Source organism: Leucopleurus acutus (assembly GCF_964270905.1).
Source record: "Leucopleurus acutus genome assembly, chromosome: 9".
Classification (NCBI taxonomy): Eukaryota; Metazoa; Chordata; class Mammalia; order Artiodactyla; family Delphinidae; genus Leucopleurus; species Leucopleurus acutus.
In genome coordinates this window covers 40,854,500-40,873,361 of record NC_139144.1, presented here as the reverse complement: position 1 = coordinate 40,873,361, position 18,862 = coordinate 40,854,500, and the positions used below count along the sequence as shown (strand labels likewise).

Sequence of the window (18,862 nt, the reverse complement as noted above, 5' to 3'; positions counted from 1 at the left end):
TCTTATGTGGGTTACACTATTGTTATTTGCGTCTTACAAATAAGGAAAAATAAAAGGAGGCATAGCTTGCTCAATAGTATACAGTAGGTAGTAGAGCCAAGGTCTGACCCTAGGCAGTTTAGCTCCAGGGATCATTCCTTACAATCTACTTACAGAGGTTGTCTATAATAGTTCTTTGTATATTTTAGAGAACAGTCCATTATCAGATGTGTATTTTGCAAAAACTTTCTCCTATCTGGCTTATCTTCTCATCCTCCTGACACTGTCTTTCACAGAGCAGAAGTTTTTAATTTTAATGAAGTCCAGCTTATCAATTTTTTCATGGATCATGCCTTTGTTGTTGTACCTGAAAAGTCATCTCAACACCCAAAATCTTACAGGTTTATTCCTATGTTACCTTCAAAGAGTTTTATAGTTTTGTTTGCTATTTAGGTCTGTGGTCCATTTTGAGTTAACTTTTGCGAAGGGCTGTTAGGTCTGTATTCAGAAGCATTTTTTTACATGTAGATGTCCAGTTGTTCCAGCACTATTTTTTGAAAAGACTCTGCTTCATTGCACTGCCTTTGCTCTTTTGTTGAAGGTCAGTTGACCATAGTTATGTGGATCTATTTGGGGGTCTCTAATCTATTCCATTGATCTATTTGTCTTTCTTTTGTCAGTACCACACTCTCTTGACCACTATAGCTTCATAATAAATCTTGAAGTAGGGTAGTGTCAGTCTTCCAACTTTGTTCTTCTCTGTCAATATTTTGTTGGCTATTCTTTTCTTCTCTGTCAATATTCTGTATTGGCTAGTCTTTTGCCTCTCCATATAAACTTTAGAATCAATTTGTCAATATCCACAAAGTAACTTGCTAAGATTTTGATTGGGAATGAATTGAATATATGGAGCAAGTTGGAAAGCACTGACATCTTGAGAATATTGAGTCTTCCAATATTCTGGCTTCAAAATCTACGTTTTTCTACCACTATACTTGTTGCTTCTCCAATGGCTTTCAATAATAGTTGATTTCTACTTATTAGTATTAATATTAATACTACTACTAGCATCATCATTTCAGGAATATGAGGGGTTTTTTTTAATAGATCTTTATTGGAGTATAATTACTTCACAATACTGTGTTAGTTTCTATTGCACAACAAAGCGAATCAGCCACGTGCATACGCATGTCCCCATATCCCCTCCCTCTGGAGCCTCCCTCCCATTCTCCCTCTCCTACCCTTCTAGGTCATCACAAAGCACCGAGACAATCTCCCTGTGCTATGCTGCTGCTTCCCACCAGCCAACTATTTTACATTTGGTAGTGTGTACATACCGATGCTACTCTCACTTCGCCCCAGCTTCACCCTCCCATCCCATGTCCTCAAGTCCAATTCCTATGTCTATCAGTTTATTCCTGCCCTGCAACTAGGTTCATCAGTACCATGGTTTTTTTTTTCTTAAGATTCCATATATATGTGTTAGCACACAGTATTTGTTTTTCTCTTTCTGATTTACTTCACTCTGTATGACAGACTCTAGGTCCATCCACCTCACTACAAATAACTCAGTTTAGTTTCTTTTTATGGCTCAGTAATATTCTATTGTATATATGTGCCACATCTTCTTTATCCATTTATCTGTTGATGGACATTTAGGTTGCTTCCATGTCCTACATGTTGTAAATACTGCTGCAATCAACATTGTGTTACATGTCTCTTTTGGAATTATGGTTTTCTCAGGGCTGGGTCATATGGTAGTTCTATTTTTAGTTTTATAAGGAACCTCCAGACTGTTTTGCATAGTGGTTGTATCAATTTATATTCCCACCAACAGTGCAGGAGGGTTCACTTTTCACCACACCCTTCCTAGCATTTATTGTTTATATATATATATATATTTTGTTGTTGTTGTTGTTTGTTTGGTTTTTTTTGTTTTTTGCAGTATGCGGGCCTCTCCTATTGCGGAGCACAGGCTCCGGACGCACAGGCTCAGTGGCCATGGCCCACGGGCCCAGCCGCTCCACGGCATGTGGGATCTTCCTAGACCGGGGCACAAATCCGTGTCCCCTGCATCAGCAGGCAGACTCTCAACCACTGCGCCACCAGGGAAGCCCCTATATTTTTTGATAATGGCCATTCTGATTGAGGTGAGGTGATACCTCATTGTAGCTTTGATTTGCATTGCTCTAATGATTAGTGATGTTGAGCAGCTTTCCATGTGCCTCTTGGCCATCTGTATGTCTTCCTTGGTGAAATGTCTATTTAGGTCTTTTGCCCATTTTTTAACTGGATTGTTTGGTTTTTTTTTGATATTGAGCTCCATGAGCTGTTTGTATATTTTGGAGATTATCCTTTGTCTGTATTTTCATTTGCAACTATTTTCTCCCATTCTGAGGGTTGCCTTTTTGTCTTGTTTATGGTTTCCTTTGCTGTGAAAAACTTTTAACTTTAATTAAGAACCATTTGTTTATTTTTGTTTTTATTTCCGTTACTCTAGGAGGTGGGTCAAAAAAGATCTCGCTATGGTTTATGTCTAAGAGTGTTTTTCCTGTGTTTTCCTTTTAAGAGTTTTGTAGTGTCTGGTCTTATATTTAAGTCTCTAATTCATCTGGAGTCTATTTTTGTGTATGGTGTTAGGTAGTGTTCTAATTTCTTTCTTTTACATGTAGCTGTCCAGTTTTCCCAGCACCACTTATTGAAGAGGCTATCTTTTCTCCATTGTATGTTCTTGCCTCCTTTGTCATAAATTAGGTGCCCATGTGCGCGTGGGTTTATCTCTGGGCATTCTATCTCGTACCATTGATCTATATTTCTGTTTTTGTGCCAGTACCATACTCTCTTGATTACTGTAGCTCTGTGGTATAGTTTGAAGTCAGGGAGCCTGATTCCTCCAACTCCGTTTTTCTTTCTCAAGATTGCTTTGGCTATTTGGGGTCTTTTGTGTTTCCCTACAAATTGTAAAATGTTTTGTTCTAGTTCAGTGATAAATGCCATTGGTAGTTTGATAGGGATTGCACTGAATCTGTAGATTGCTTTGGGTAGTATAGTCATTTTCACAATGTTGATTCTTCCAATCCAAGAACATGGTATATTTCTCCATCTGTATATGTCATCATTGATTTCTTTCATCAGTGTTTTATAGTTTTGTAAGTACAAGTCTTTTGCCTCCTTAGGCAGGTTTATTCCTAGGTATTGTATTCTTTTTGTTGCAATGGTAAATGGGAGTGTTTCTTTAATTTCTCTTTCTGATTTTTCCTTGTTGGTGTATAGGAATGCCAGAGATTTCTGTGTATTAATTTTGTAACCTGCAACCTTACCAAATTCATTGCTTAGTTGCAATAGTTTTCTGGTGGCATCTTTAGGATTTTCTATGTATAGTATCAAGTCATCGGCAAACAGTGACAGTTTTACTTCTTCTTTTCCAATTTGTACTCCTTTTATTTCTTTTTCTTCTCTGATTGCTGTGGCTAGGACTTCCAAAACTATGTTGAATATGAGTGGTGAGAGTGGACATCCTTGTCTTGTTCCTGATGTTAGTGGAAGTGCTTTTAGTTTTTCACCATTGAGTATGATGCTTGCTGTGGGTTTGTCATATACAGCCTTTATTATGTTGAGGTAGGTTCCCTCTATGCCCATTTTCTGGAGAGTTTTTATCATAAGTGGGTATTGAATTTTGTCAAAAGCTTTTTCTGCACCTATTGAGATGATCATATGGTTTTTATTCCTTAATTTGGTAATGTGGTGTATCACACTGATTGATTTGTGTAAACTGAAGAAATCTTGCATCCCTGGGATAAATCCCACTTGATCATGGTGTATGATCCTTTTAATGTGCTGTTGGATTCCGTTTGCTAGTATTTTGTTCAGGATTTTTGTATCTATGTTCATCAGTGATATTGGTCTATAATTTTCTTTTTTTGTGATATATTTTCCTGGTTTTGGTATCAGGGTGAAGGTGGCTTCACAGAATGAATTTGTGAGTGTTTCTCCCTCTGCAATTTTTGGAAGAGTTAGAGAAGGATGGGTGTTAGCTCTTCTCTAAATGATAGAATTCGCCTCTGATGCCATCATCCTGGACTTTTGTTTGTTGGAAGATTGTTAATTATGGTTTCAATTTTATTACTTGTGATAGGTCTGCTTATATTTTCTAATTCTTCCTGGTTCAGTCTTGGAAAATTGTAACTTTCCAAGAATCTGTCCATTTCTTCGTGGTTGTCCATTTTATTGGCATATAGTTGTTTGTAGTAGTCTTATAATCTTTTGTATTTCTGCAGTGTCAGTTGTGATTGCTCCTTTTTCATTTCTAATTTTATTGATATGCGTCCTCTCCCTTTTTTTCTTGATGAATCCGGCTAAGGGTTTATCAATTTTGTTTATCTTCTCAAAGAACAAACTTTTAGTTTTATTGATCTTTGCTATTGTTTTCTTCATTTCCATTTCATTTATTTCTGCTCTGATCTTTATTACTTCTTTCCTTCTTCTGACTTTGGGTTTTCTTTGTTCTTATTTCTCTAGTTGTTTTAGGTGTAGGGTTAGATAGTTTATTTGAGATTTTTCTTGGTTTTTGAGGTGAGATTGAATTGCTATAAACTTCCCTCTTAGAACTGTTTTTGCTGCATCCCATAGGTTTTGGATCACCGTGTTTTCATTGTTATTTGTTCCTATGTATTTTTTTATTTCTTCTTTGATTTCTTCAGTGTTCTCTTGGTTATTTAATAGTGCACTGTTTAGCCTCCATGTATTTGTGTTTTTTACAGTTTTTTTCCTGTAATTGATTTCCAATCTCATAGCATTGTGGTCAGAAAAGATGCTTGATATGATTTCAATTTTCTTAAATTTTCCAAGTCTTGTTTTGTTACCCAAGATGTGATCTATCCTGGAGAATGTTCCATGTGCACTTGAGAAGAAAGTGTATTCTGTCACTTTTGGGTGGAATGTCCTATAAATATCAATTAGATCTATCTGGTCTATTGTGCCACTTAAAGCTTGTGTTCCCTTATTTATCTTCTGCTTGGATGATCTGTCCATTGGTGTAACTGGGGTGTTAAAGTTCCCTACTATTATTGTGTTACTGTCAATTTCTCCTTTCATGATTGTTAGCATTTCCCTTATGTATTGAGGTGCTCCTATGTTGGGTGCATAAACATTTATAATTCTTATATCTTCTTCTTGGATTGATCCTTTGATCATTATGTAGTGTCCTTCCTTATCTCTTGTAACAGTTTTTATTTTAAAGTCTATTTTATCTGATATGAGAATTGCTACTCCAGCTACCTTTTGATTTCCATTGGCATGGAATATCTTTTTCCATCCCTTCACTTTCAATCTGCATGTATCCTTAGGTCTGAAGTGGGTCTCTTGTAGACAGCATATATATGGGTCTTGTTTTTGTATCCATTCAGCCAGTCTGTGTCTTCTGGTTGGGGCATTTCATCCATTTACATTCAACATTATTATCAATATGTATGTTCCTATTACCATTTTCTTAATTGTTTGGGGTTTGGTTTTGTGGGTCTTTTTCTTCTCTTGTGTTTCCCGCTTAGGGAAGTTTCTTTAGCATTTGCTGTAAAGCTGGTTTGGTGGTGCTGAATTCTCTTAGCTTTTACTTTTCTGAAAAGCTTTTGACTTTTCCATCGAATTTGAATGAGATCCTTGCTGGGTAGAGTATTCTTGATTGTAGGTTTTTCTCTCATCACTTTAAGTATATCCTGCCACTCCCTTCTGGCCTGCAGAGTTTCCACTGAAAAATCAGCCTGATACCCTATGGGGATTCCTTTATACGTTATTTTTTGTTTTTCCCTTGCTGCTTTTAATATTTTTTCTTTGAATTTAATTTTTGTTTGTTTGAGTAATATGTGTCTTGGTGTGTTTTTCCTAGGGTTTATCCTGTATGGGACTCTCTGTGCTTCCTAGACTTGGGTGACTATTTCTTTTCCCATGTTAGGGAAGTTTTCAACCGTAATCTCTTCAAATATTTTCTCAGACTCTTTCTTTTTCTCTTCTTCTTCTGGGACCCCTATAATTCGAATGTTGGTGTGTTTAGTGTTGTCCCAGAGGTCTCTGAGACTGTATTCAATTCTTTTCAGTCTATTTTTCTTTTTTCTGTTCCTCGGCAGTTATTTCCACCCATTTGCATTCCAGCTCACTTATTTGTTCTTCTGCCTCCATTATTCTGTTATTGATTCCTTCTAGTGTATTTTTCATTTCAGTTATTATGTTGTTCATCTCTGTTTGTTTGTTCTTTAGTTGTTCTAGATCTTTGTTAAACATTTCTTGTATTTTCTTAACCCATGCCTCCATTCTATTTCGAGATTCTGGATCATCTTCACTATCATTACTATGAATTCTTTTTCAGGTAGATTGCCTATTTCCTCTTCATTTATTTGGTCTCGTAGGTTTTCACCTTGCTCCTTCATCTGTGACATATTTTTTCGCCATCTCATTTTTTTCTTTTTAATGAATGGGATTGTGTTCCTGTCTTACTGGTTGTTTGGCCTGAGGCTTCCAACACTGGGGTTTGTAGGCTATTGGGTAGAGCTGGGTCTTGGTACTGAGGTGAGGAACACTGTGAGACCTCACTCCAATGAATATTCCCTGGGGTCTGAAGGAATATGAGTTTTTAACATAATTCCATTTGGTTTTTATATAACCACTTTGAAAAAGGTTAATCAGCATATTCAGAAGTTTGGAAATTTAAGAACTAATGCCAATGAGAAGGACAAAGTTTCTTTTGTGAATTTTAAGAATTCACTCCAAAATCATCTTTGCACTTCCCCTATCATTATTGTAGTTAATTGTTAATGTCTTTTACCCATAATAAAATGAACAACTGGTGTTCACATATGTTATTATCCAAGCTACCTCTGATGCCTAATATAGGGTTCGTATAAGATAGATGGTCATTAAACATTTGTTGAAAAAGTTAATGATGAATGAGTAGATGCATGAATGAAAAGATTATCATCATAGAAAGAAGTCTCTAAGTTAGTTAATGATTCTTGCTGGAATTTTCACTTATTTTCCTAGTACTTCACCATGCTTAGTCTCTTTTATTGTAGATTTTAATATTATGACACTAAATTCAGTCACAATTACACTTGTTTAATAAGTGAAAGAGGATAGATTCCAATTGATTTGGCCTTTTGTGGTCTAAAATGCCTTTGCTCATAGATCTTATTTGCTAATGCATCATATGCCTTTAGTAACAGAAACTTTTTCAAATTCTCCTTTTGAGCAAAAATATTTGGCACAAATGAGACAAATTTGTATGGAAACACAAAAAACCCTGAACAGCCAAAACAATATTAAGAAAGAAGAACAAAGCTGGAGGTATCACACACCATGATTTCAAACTACACTACAAAGGTAAAGTCATCTAAACAGTATGGTACTGGCACAAAAAGTATGGTACTGGCACATCTAAACAGTATGGTACTGGCACAATGGAAGAGAATAGAGATCCCAGAAATGAGCCCACAGTTATATAGGCAATTAGTCTACAACAAAGGAGGCAAGATTATACAATGGGGAAAAGATATCCTTTTCAATAGATGGTGCTGGGAAAAATGGACAGCTATAAGCAGAAGAATCAAACTGAACTACTCTCACACACCATGCACAAAAATAAATTCCAAATGCATTAAAGACTTAAATGTAAGACCTGAAACCATAAAAAATCTAGAAAACATAGGCAATACTGTCTTTGACATCAGTCTTAGCAAAAAAATTTTTTGAATGTGTCTCCTCAGTCAAGGGAAACAAAAACAAAAATAAATAAATGGGACTACATCAAACTAAAAAGCTTTTGCACAGCAGAAGAAACTATTAACAAAATGAAAAGGCCACCAATGAATGGAAGAAGATATTTACAAATGATATATTTGATAAGGTGTTAATATCCAAAATATACAAAGAACTCAACATAGAAACTCAACATTAAAAAAAAAAGCAACCTGATTTTAAAATTGGCAGAATATTGTAATAAACATTTTCCAGAGAAGACATATAGATGTTCAAAAGGGACATGAAAAGATGTTCAACATCAGTAATCAGTAGGAAAATGCAAATCAAAGCCACAATGAGATATCATCTCATACCAGTCAGAATGCCTATTATCAAAACTACAGCAAATAAGGAGTGTTATCTAAGATGTTAAAAAAGAGGAACCCTTGTGCACGGTTGGCGGGAACATAAATTGGTACAGCCAGTATGGAAAACAACATGGAGATTCCTCAAAAAATTAAAAATAAAACTACCATACAATCCAGCAATTCCACACCTGGGTACTTATCCGAAGAAAACAAAAACAGTACTTAGAAAAGATATATGCATCCCTATGTTCATTTCAACATAATTTACAATAGCCAAGAAATGGAAGAAACTTAAACACCCATCATAGATGAATGGATAAAGAAGAGGTGGTATATATATATATATATATATATATATATATATATATATATACACATAATGGAATATTACTCAGCCAAAAAAAAAAGAATGAAATCTTACAATTTGTGACAACATGGATGGACCAAGAGGGTATTATGCAAGTGAAATAAGTCAGACAGAGAAAGGCAAATACTGTATTATTTCACTTATATGTGAAATCTAAAAAAACAAAACAAATATAACAAAACAGAAACAGAGTTATAGATACAGAGAACAAACAGGTAGTTGTGAGGGGATGGGGGTGGTGGGGAGGAAAGAAGTAGGTGAAGGAGATTAAGAGGTACAAACTTCCAGATTCAAATAAATGAGACATGGGTATGAAATGTACAGTGTGGGGAATATAGTCTATAACTATGTTATATATTTGCACAGTGAAATATCATTTTTTTCCAACTAGCTTTCCATCACAAGTCAAAAGTCTTTGAACTTATGAGTAAGCTTCATAGCCTGAAAGTGGTGAGTGTTTTTCCAGAAGGTTTTCAGATTTTTTTAATGCCTGCCTTTACTGGACTTGGTTCAAAATTTTCTAATGGGAAGCATACTTTAAACAGCCTTGATTCCATGTTTTTAATATATTATTTTACTTTATTGCTATTCCCTGAGAGCCCTTACAATCAACATATTTTTTAAAGTTTTATATTTGGTAATATTCTGTTGGTTCTTTGTTTCCTGTTATAATGGGCTTTCAAATATTAAGCAAATTAGCAGATTTTCCAAACACACACATCTATACAGGACAGTGTGATATTAGAAGGTTCCTGAAATTAAGTAATACAATGTAAATGCTTTCTGCATTACCCATTTGCTGCATAGAAAGTGAGGAAAATTGCCAATGGGTTTATTTTAGGGAGAAAACTACTATTTTGAAATAAAATACCAAGTTTACCACATCAATCCTATTTTATTCTTAATCATGTTCAATTTGGGAGTATCCTCTTACATTTATATATAAGGAAATGATGTAAGGAGCTGACCTATTATTTTCAAAGACAAAGGTTATCATACACAAAATAAATAACTTTTTCTAGTTTATCTGTTCACTACAAAGTTTTTAATGAATTAACACTTTTTATAGTCTCATTAAATGTACATGTTTAAAGTGCTTAACAAAATAATGCCATGTTTAAAGTTTAACTGCCTTAAGCATAATGCTGTCCATGCTACTCCTATTTCCTTCATCCTTGCTTGGGAAGGATATTTGGTCACACATACTCCTACACACATAGCTCAGTTATTCACCCTGATCTCAGAGCTCTTCTTTCCACCTCCCATCTATTTTTTATTATTATTCCAGGTTTCTTCCTCTTCCTTCCTTCCTCCCCACCCACTCAACCCAACTACCCACTGAAATCCTGAGTTCTGCTCTTCAGTAGTTTTTCCAAATTAGCACTTTCCTCCGTTTCCCTTCAGCAATATTTTGCATGCCTAATTCCTCCTTAGAGACCACTTGTTCATCTTAGCTCTACAATCATTCTCCAATTTCTGCTTATCTCACGAGAGATTTAGACAGCTCCATGCTCTTCCATTTTCCATTCCATAACAAAACATTTCTTTGGAAGGTGTGGCCAAGAATCCCCAAAAGCAAGTTCAGTGAACCAGTACCGTAAGAAGGCTTTGTAGCAGATGAGAAATTTTGCGAAGCTGTGGTCACACTAAAGTGCATTATGGCTAATGCCTAGCTGATTGCATTTTCATTTGTAAATATGGCAGTACTGCCAAGAACATGAATCAGGCTTACATATGACAGCAGGTTACCTAGGATTCCATGCTGTTACAAAGCTCTTCTGAAAGACCCTTGATAATTGGGGTGTGGAGTGATGCTATAGTCAACACTTTCTAAATGGTTTTAAAAATAAATTATATACAAGGGGTGTGAAAAATGTACCTCTATAATTTCACTTTTTTTCAACAATGACTTCAGATTGTTTCCATTTAAATTACAAATGAAATTTCATTATTAATCTTTAGATGCTGTAAAATAAACTAAGTTATTCATCTAGTCACTTGTTCAATAAATATTTACTGAATACCAGCTATGTGGCAAACACAGTTCAACATAAGTTGAGTATCAAAAAAGTCTTGGTTTTCAACTTACCATGAGCCATACGATGAAACCAGTAGTAACCAAAGTCAACTCCCAAGAAAGTTAAATACCAAGTCCATGGAGAATCCCAAGGCAAACTGATAAGCCTGTAGTTCTCCCAGATATAAATGTAACTGGTCAGTTCAATGCTCCTAGAAAACCAACTGGAAAGATACAATGTATAAGCAATGATTATTCTATATTTTAGATGTAAAATTATGCTAAACCATTTTAGATAATATTTAAAAATTAATATGTTCATACATAAAAATAAAATCCTTTCCCCCTTTCTCTTGGCTTCTTACTGCTCTATCATACCTTTGAAGAGGCTCAATTTCCTTGGTATCAAAATGATTCACATGATGTTTCCTTTTGCATAACAGGCATCATGGATGTCAACTATTCCCCTATTTCATGGAATTGAGGAAGTTCCCTTTATATGTCTCTTAAAAATACTTTTCATGGAAACCATATAACATAAAAATGACAAAACTATGACTTATTTTCTGTGACTGTCATTTCTAAATCTTAGTAAAGAACACAAGAAGGGTACTTTTTAAAGGAAATGTAAAAAGTAGAAAATTATAAATAGCATATTTTTTAAAGGGACTGCAAAATGACTACTGCCTTAAAATATATTAATCCCATAAAATTTGCCTTTAAAGTTGCTTCTGACTGACTCTATTCTCTCTTCCTGTCTAGTCCCTCCTCTCTTTCACACACACACAAACACACACACACACACACACTCTATGTTTTCTAGATATTATTCTTAAGACTACAAATTGGATTCTCATAGCATATCAGTATTTCTTACAGTAATATAAACTATGGATCTCAAAATATAAGGGAATAATTTTTCCCTAGAAATAAACAATTGTTTTTAAAACCCAAACAGCATATCTCTTACCACATATTCTACCAAGCTTCTATAAATTCTTATGTCAAGAAATTTCAAAAATACACATAATATACTTCAATTTTATAAAGAGTAGTATTTTTTCTTTTAAATCTCCTGTGATCAAATTTAGGATCAGACTCAAGATAATCATTCCTTTTATCACTTTTATAGATATGATTGAACTGACTTTTTCATTAATATTTTTCACTCATACATAAAATGAATTATTCTACTTAATAAAGATTTATTTATAAACCATGAACAAGTGAGAAAGTTCTGAAATATTCTAACTTTAAATAAAAGTCAAAGAAGCAGCTCATTAGTTTATTGTTAAAATTCATTATTTCACTAGTATTTCCCTTTACATAGTCATCATCTATGAATTAGCATGTTACTGGTTTTGTTGGAGACCCAGATGTTTACTTTTAATCTAATGTTGACATTAGTTATGATATGACTTTAACTGTGATTTAAAAACTTTAAAATTGTCTCACATTTTGAATCCTTCAAGTTATTATTTAATCAGTAACATAAAACACTAGGCTTCTTCACAACAGCATTAATATAAGTAACTAAAAGAAATGCCAAATACCTACACTTTGAAAAAGGATTACACATCATCAGATCTTAAAACTCAGTTTTCAATTTAAGATTACTCTAGGTTTGTAAATTGGTCCCCATACACGGAGGGTAAGAAGAAACTAAAGAAAGAGACAGAACACTCCAGACTGGGAAGTGGTAGTTTTAACAAACAAGGAACTTAGAGAGGAGGTTTGTCTTCTGTGGCTACAAGACATGTAAATGTCCATACTCGCACTCTAGAATGTTAAAATTTTCTAGAAAGGTCTTAACTGGGTTCAAGTCACTTATTCAGTCCAGATGGTCTCAACAACACCTTACTCTCTCAAGACTGCATCCTTGAAACAGCTGTTAGCATGGGACTGTAGGTGGAACTTACATTCCATGGACAGGGGAGAGAGTAAGGGAAAGGGGAAGGGGAAGTAAAGTTCAGCTTATAGGTCAACCAGGGTCGCATCCTCTCCACGACCTCCTCCAACAATTATATGGCTGGAAAGAGCAATTTTGTCCTTAATTGTGAGTCCTTGATCCAAGGAGACTACCTACCCAGCACCCCTGTCACAACTCAGGCAATGCCCTGAATACTTCCAGAATCCCCTGTCAAGTGGCCCTGAGCCTGCTTTCAGGACTGCATGGGCCTCTTTCCTGGTCCAGGCCTCCAGAGGGTCCACCTATGCATGCGTGTAAAGTCCTCAACATGACAAGGTAGACAAAAGTGGCTTCATTGGACGTGTAGACAGAGCTGGGACGAGCAGTCTGGGGTGTGCACACACAGGTGTGTGAGGTCCCTCATGAGACAGCACAGGCCTTGGGCCAGGGGCTTTCACCCTGTTCTGGAACTCTGAGGAATCCAAGAACTTGAAATTTGAAAGGTGTCTTCCAATTTGTCATCCAGGTTATTTATCAGGGTAGGGGGAATAGAACAAATTTTATTTTAAAGCATGTTAGCTTGGTTGGTAATTCTTACACATCTAGACTAAGGCTTCTGAACAGTGTCATTACTGACATTTGGACAAGATAATTCTTTGTAGTAGGGGTCTGTCCTGTGAAAACTATTACCCAAATTATGAAACCTTGTAATTGCTCCTTAATACTCATTAGTAGAGGATTAACCACATAAAATTCAAGTTTTAGGGAAAAAAATGGTGAATAATATCAATCTTATATGATTATAACTTATTATTACTTAATTTTTCTAAAACAGAAATTCTAAAGTTAGACACTGCTGCTATTTGGGCCAGATGATTCTTTGCTGTGGGGGCCCATCCTGTGCATTGTAGGAGGTTTAGCAGCATCCCTGGCCTCTGCCCACTAGATGCCAGTAGCACAGCCTTCCACCCAGGTGTGACAACAAAATGTCCAAATGTCTCCCAGGGGCAAAACTGCCCCAGTTGATAACCCTAAAAAAGATTGATCTAGAAAGAAAAAATTAAAACTTAGGAAAATGCAATAGAAAGTTGAAATAATCTAGATTTTTTTATATCCGCTTTACTACATGGTGTCAAAGCAGGTCAATTCATGGATTCATTCAGTCATTCAAAAAATTCATATTAAGTGCCTGCTAGATTCCAGGCACAGCACAAGAAAGGGAGGACACATTGGTGAAGAGGGCAAATACAGCCACCTGCCTCATCAATGTCCCACCAATTCAGTATCTCTTTTTAAAGCTGCTGTCTTTCTTGTCAGTTTTCTAGTGACAATTGAAATAGGCTTTCAGATAACAAAACTTCAATAATAGAAAGAGGGTCCCTGGAAAACTTCCATGTGTAAAACAAAAAGAACCTGCCTGTAACTGAAATACTTTATTTCCTGTACAGGTGCCAGGTCTTGAGCAGACACCCAATTTATTATTCTGTCAACTTACTTATTAGGGTTGACACAAATCGAGCTGAAATATGCCTTACATACTACAGGCAAGGCTGTTTCTTTTTTTTTTTTTTTCACACCTTAGCACAAAGCCAAACTTTCCTCAAGGTGAAGGGAAAGAGTGGAGAAGCTGTGGGAATTAAATTCCCGGTTCTCTATCAGCAAGATGAATATGATCCTCTTCCATCATAAATGGGAAAAAACAGCCATGGAGTGCCCACAACTAAAAACAATTCGGCAAGAGATACACCTGGGAAATGATTATCAAGCTCTGGAAAGCCCTTGATTGCAGGAAATAGCACCTATATTTTCAAAAACGTTCCCACCAGACCTTGAATCATAAAACTAACCCTCTTCCTCTTTCTCTTCCCAATTCCTTCATTCTCTCCCAGCCCCCAATCCCAGCATATGACTCTGCACTCTGGAATTCAAATGACAACTCTAACCCCTATCCTGTAGAAAGAGACATATGTAATATGCATATATAGTGAGCTTACTTTATCATGTGGAGATGGAAATTAGGTAGCACAGGGGCTTTGAATAACCAAATGCTAGATCCGTTTTATTCATTAAGTTTGAATGCAAGACTGAGAAAATAATCTAAATATAAGGAGGCATTAGACTCCTCTAATTAACAACCTGTATGTGTAGAGACTCCCCTCCCATTTTGTCCTATATTCTTTATAAATTCCCCCCAAATAACTATTTCTCTTGGGTCTGAAGTATATCTTCTGGCAAATGAAAGACAGTTAATTTTTCATGTGTTTTATGTAAGCTTTTCTGTCCACACTAGAAATTTGTCCTGTCAGACTGGTGGTTGCCAAGGGGGAGGGGGTTGGGGGAGGGATGGAGTGGGAGATTGGGGTTAGCAGATGTGAGCTTTTATATATAGAATGGACAAACAACAAGGTCCTACTGCATAGCACAGAGAACTATATTCAATATCCTATGATAAAGGAAAAGAATATTTTTAAAAAGAATGTATGTGTGTGTGTGTGTGTGTGTGTGTGTGTGTGTGTATGTATAACTGAATCATTTTGCTGTATAGCAGTAATTAACACAACACTGTAAATCAACTACACTTCAATAAAAATAAAATCTGTCGGGCTTCCCTGGTGGAGCAGTGGTTGAGAGTCCGCCTGCCGATGCAGGGGACACGGGTTCATGCCCCAGTCTGGGAAGATCCCACATGCCGCACAGCGTCTGGGCCCATGAGCCACGGCCGCTGAGCCTGCGCATCCGGAGCCTGTGCTCCGCAACGGGAGAGGCCACAACAGTGAGAGGCCCGCATACCGCAAAAAATAAAAAATAAAAAATAAAATCTCTCCTGTCAATGTTTACTGACTGTAAAATCTGGTAAGATACCAAAATAGTATTCCAGTACTGATGGTGGATTTTTAAAAATATAAAGTTACCTTATAATGTTGAAATTTTTCAATAATCAATAAATGAGAATAAGTATTATTTGAGGATTGAGAATTACAAAGCTAATTTGTTATCAAAGTCATCTGAGTGTGAATGTTCCCATCATCGAAAGTAGAGAAAGGTAACACTGGACAGGTCGTTCACCATCTCACTATCTCTCAGCTAATTTGACATGAGAGCATTAGGCTGAATAGACCTTAAAATTATCTAGCTCTCAAAATACTCTCATGCTCTAATCATTAATCAAGCAAATGAAATTTGATGTAAGGCTCTCATTGCAAACTGTTAAAATTTCAAAGCAACTTTCAGAGTAAGTTGAATTACGTACTCAGTGTTCACAGACATCTGCCAACTTGTACTATTTTATAACTGTCATTAGAGAAATTTGGCCAGATTATGCAAAACTGAAAAAAATAAATTAGACTTTTTATTTCTAAAAATCTTGTCATAAATTAGAAAATAAACCAATATTTAAATGAGATCATTTGAAATACCCTTACAAGTTTCACGAAGTTATAAATAAATTAATATATATATAACTATATGTTATATATATAACTATATATATATTGATTTTTCTGAGAAATTGCGTTGTTTATTTCTAAATCTCTTATACCTGGCCCAGGAACTTGCACTCTCTATCTGTAAAGCTACTGCCACTTTTGCTCCATCTAGTGGAATATTGATTTTTGCTCAGTAATAACAAAATACATAACACAAGCTCTACCTTCTGCAGGCAGACATTTGTACTGCTATTTCCTACTGTGAAACGACATTTATGAAACAATCACTTAATTTAATTTCTTTTTAAAACAACCGCAAAACCATAGACTTTTGTAAACACAATGTGGTAGATCTGGAAGAAGTAAATGTGCTACATTTTTTACTTTGCAAGAAGTAAATTACTTCAAGTAATTCAATTACTCTACTGAATAAGCACGCAAAGCCAGACTAATAAGTGCAAGGAAGCTTGCATTCATCATTTGGGAAGGATAGTCTAAGAGCTAGCTCTGAAGTCACACCATTACTAACAAAGTCTATTTATAAGGTTTCTAAGGTAAAAGTTAAGGGGACATGTAAAAGTTAAGGGGGCATTCTCTCTAGCAAAAATAACTAACAAACCAGCAGGTTTTTTAGATATATTTTGTTTGCATGGGGTGTTCGTTTCATAATTTTCTAAGTTAATAAAAATATGTTAATATTCATAATAAAATACCATTATTAACATTACATAAATAAATTTATCTCTTACTTAGGACAATGAATAACTGTTGACTAAAGTCATCATCCCAAATGACAGGTACTTGTTTGTCAGAAGCCCACGTTGCCAAAAACAGTATTGCCTCTGCTACTAAAGTCTAGTGGAAAAATGCAGTACACAATTTTCCTTTATTCTCTAGTCCCACCCCAAGGAGTCAAAAGTATCTCAAAGAAGTTTAATATCCTCCTCTTTAAATTTTTTTTTTTTTTTTTTTATGAATTGAAACTTTCTTGTCAGGAGTGGAAAATTCCATGGCAGTCATGGCCAGTAAAACTGTAGATACCTTTGGTCCAACACTGCAGACCTAGCTCCACAGTAAAAATTGGCAGGGACCCATGTGTATTAAAAGCAGAGTGTCCCCAACTCATTTGAAAATTTACCTACTTAAATTATCCCTCCAACCTATTGCAATTTGATTTATAATCTGCTGTTTCAACAGAATAAATGAACCCATTAAAAACAAACATACTGTAGATATTTATATCAGGAATAAAATTTCTCTGGGGAGGATGCAATTTATGAAAGCAGAAATATTGGAAGGAAGTAACAAATTGAAGTCCCGATTTTCTAATGAAGGATTGGAAACTGAGCTCTGCTTCAAAAAGCAAGAAAAAAAAAAGACGTAATTATTTTTCACTCATTAGCATTTCAGTCAGTAGCAGAATATTTCAGAAGTTTCAGATAGATTTTTAAAAATTGATTTAGTCAATATTTTGTTTAGTTTAACTTTTTATAGTGACAAATGCAAGTAATTGATAGAAAGGCAGATTATCTGCATATGATACAATGCATTTAACTACAATAAATACACATATCTGTCTATAATTTCAGGACTAGATTCTGACTAGGAAGTCTGCCTACTGGATTCCAGAAGAGCAAAACAGATGCAGGCCTGCCCAGAATCTGGTTCTTAGGACAGATGGACTTTTATTACATATCATGGTCTGTCCGACAGGCTTGTAAACAAGGTACAATCTTGTCTATGATGAATATTTTCCTTACATAAAGATTTGAAAAGATACACATACATCTTTTCCATCAATATGGTAAGTATGCTACCAATCTTCAAGGTACTTTGACTTTTATGTAATAACGAAATTGAGATCCTCAAATAAACATTGTTTTTCCTCAAAGTCTGCACACAGCATTTCCATTACATGAATGGCAAAGTGGAAAAACATGTTCATGGTTGCACTTTGATTTCCCCAACTTCTTTTTGCAGAGGCCACATGCCTATTTCAAATTATTATCCAAAGTATAATTCCTCACAAAGGGATTAACAAATGGTATACTACCATTTTTCTTGCAATCATGTATTTTAAAGACGTGGCAAGCCCCTGTTGTTGGTATAGAAAGTGAAATTAGTCCCTCGGAGAGGGTATGATCAATGCTGTGTTAATCTAACCTTCAGCTGTTAACGATTTGCAGGAGGATTCCCCTTGATGCTGTGGCTTCAACTGAAATATTGTTCTAAGAGTTTCTGTCAAATCCCCCTTCTCGTCTTGTGCTGAAAGGGGATTGAGGGGCGTGCATCCTGAGGATCAGCTTTCTCTGCTTATATCTATGAATTTTTTTAATAGCAACAAAGTAAATGAAAATATTTTAAAATTTTATTTTCAAATAATTAGCTTTGCTGAGATCTTTCACATAAGACTATGAAAGATAAAATTCTTTATAAAACTTACAAAGTTATCCACATTTCATAATTTAGGATTGTGAAAAAAAAGAAGCAAGATGCTGTTCTCATTCAAAATACAACTATAGAAAAATATGCTCCAAATTCAAGTTCACAACCTTTTCCCTTTCTTTCAAAGGGCACCAGAGTTCACAGCTTGTGTTAGCTTAAGGAGTGTTATGAGTAGTGGGATGTGAAGAAAAAGAACTGCAGGCTTATCCCTGAAGGACTGGTTTGTTTTGGTTTCTCTCTCTCTCTCTCTCTCTTTCTCTCTCCCCCCCCATTTTCCTTATATTTGGGGGTTTCTTTTTTAGCAGAAATATCTATTTACTCATTGGGTCTCCTGTTAGAACTCTGTACCTTTTTTTTTCTTTTAATCACAGTGTTGAACAGAAATAGAGTACTGAGGATACAGTTTATATTTCTAGTTGTTACAATATTATTAAGTTTGACCAAAGTCAAACTTAAAAAAGTAAAAGAAATGCTGAAGCATTCATTCAACTTGATGTCTCCCTGAGTTCTTAATAAATTCATTCCAGCTCAACAAAATATGTGATCCATAATTGTACCTGCAGGGCACTTCTCAGTTATCAAGTTATTTTGACAGTTCATCAACCGTCCAATTTCCATAAACCTATA

The 18,862-nt window shown here is 35.4% G+C and overlaps 1 protein-coding gene across 1 annotated transcript in view; it reads right to left on the bottom strand.

The window, feature by feature from the left end:
• The window catches only part of AGMO (alkylglycerol monooxygenase), a 374,037-nt gene that overhangs the window by 301,759 nt on the left and 53,416 nt on the right, over positions 1–18,862 (bottom strand). The window contains exon 5 of the mRNA XM_082846263.1: positions 10,529–10,680. Coding sequence (XP_082702389.1) covers positions 10,529–10,680 — 152 coding nt within the window. The remainder of the gene's footprint in view (positions 1–10,528; positions 10,681–18,862) is intronic.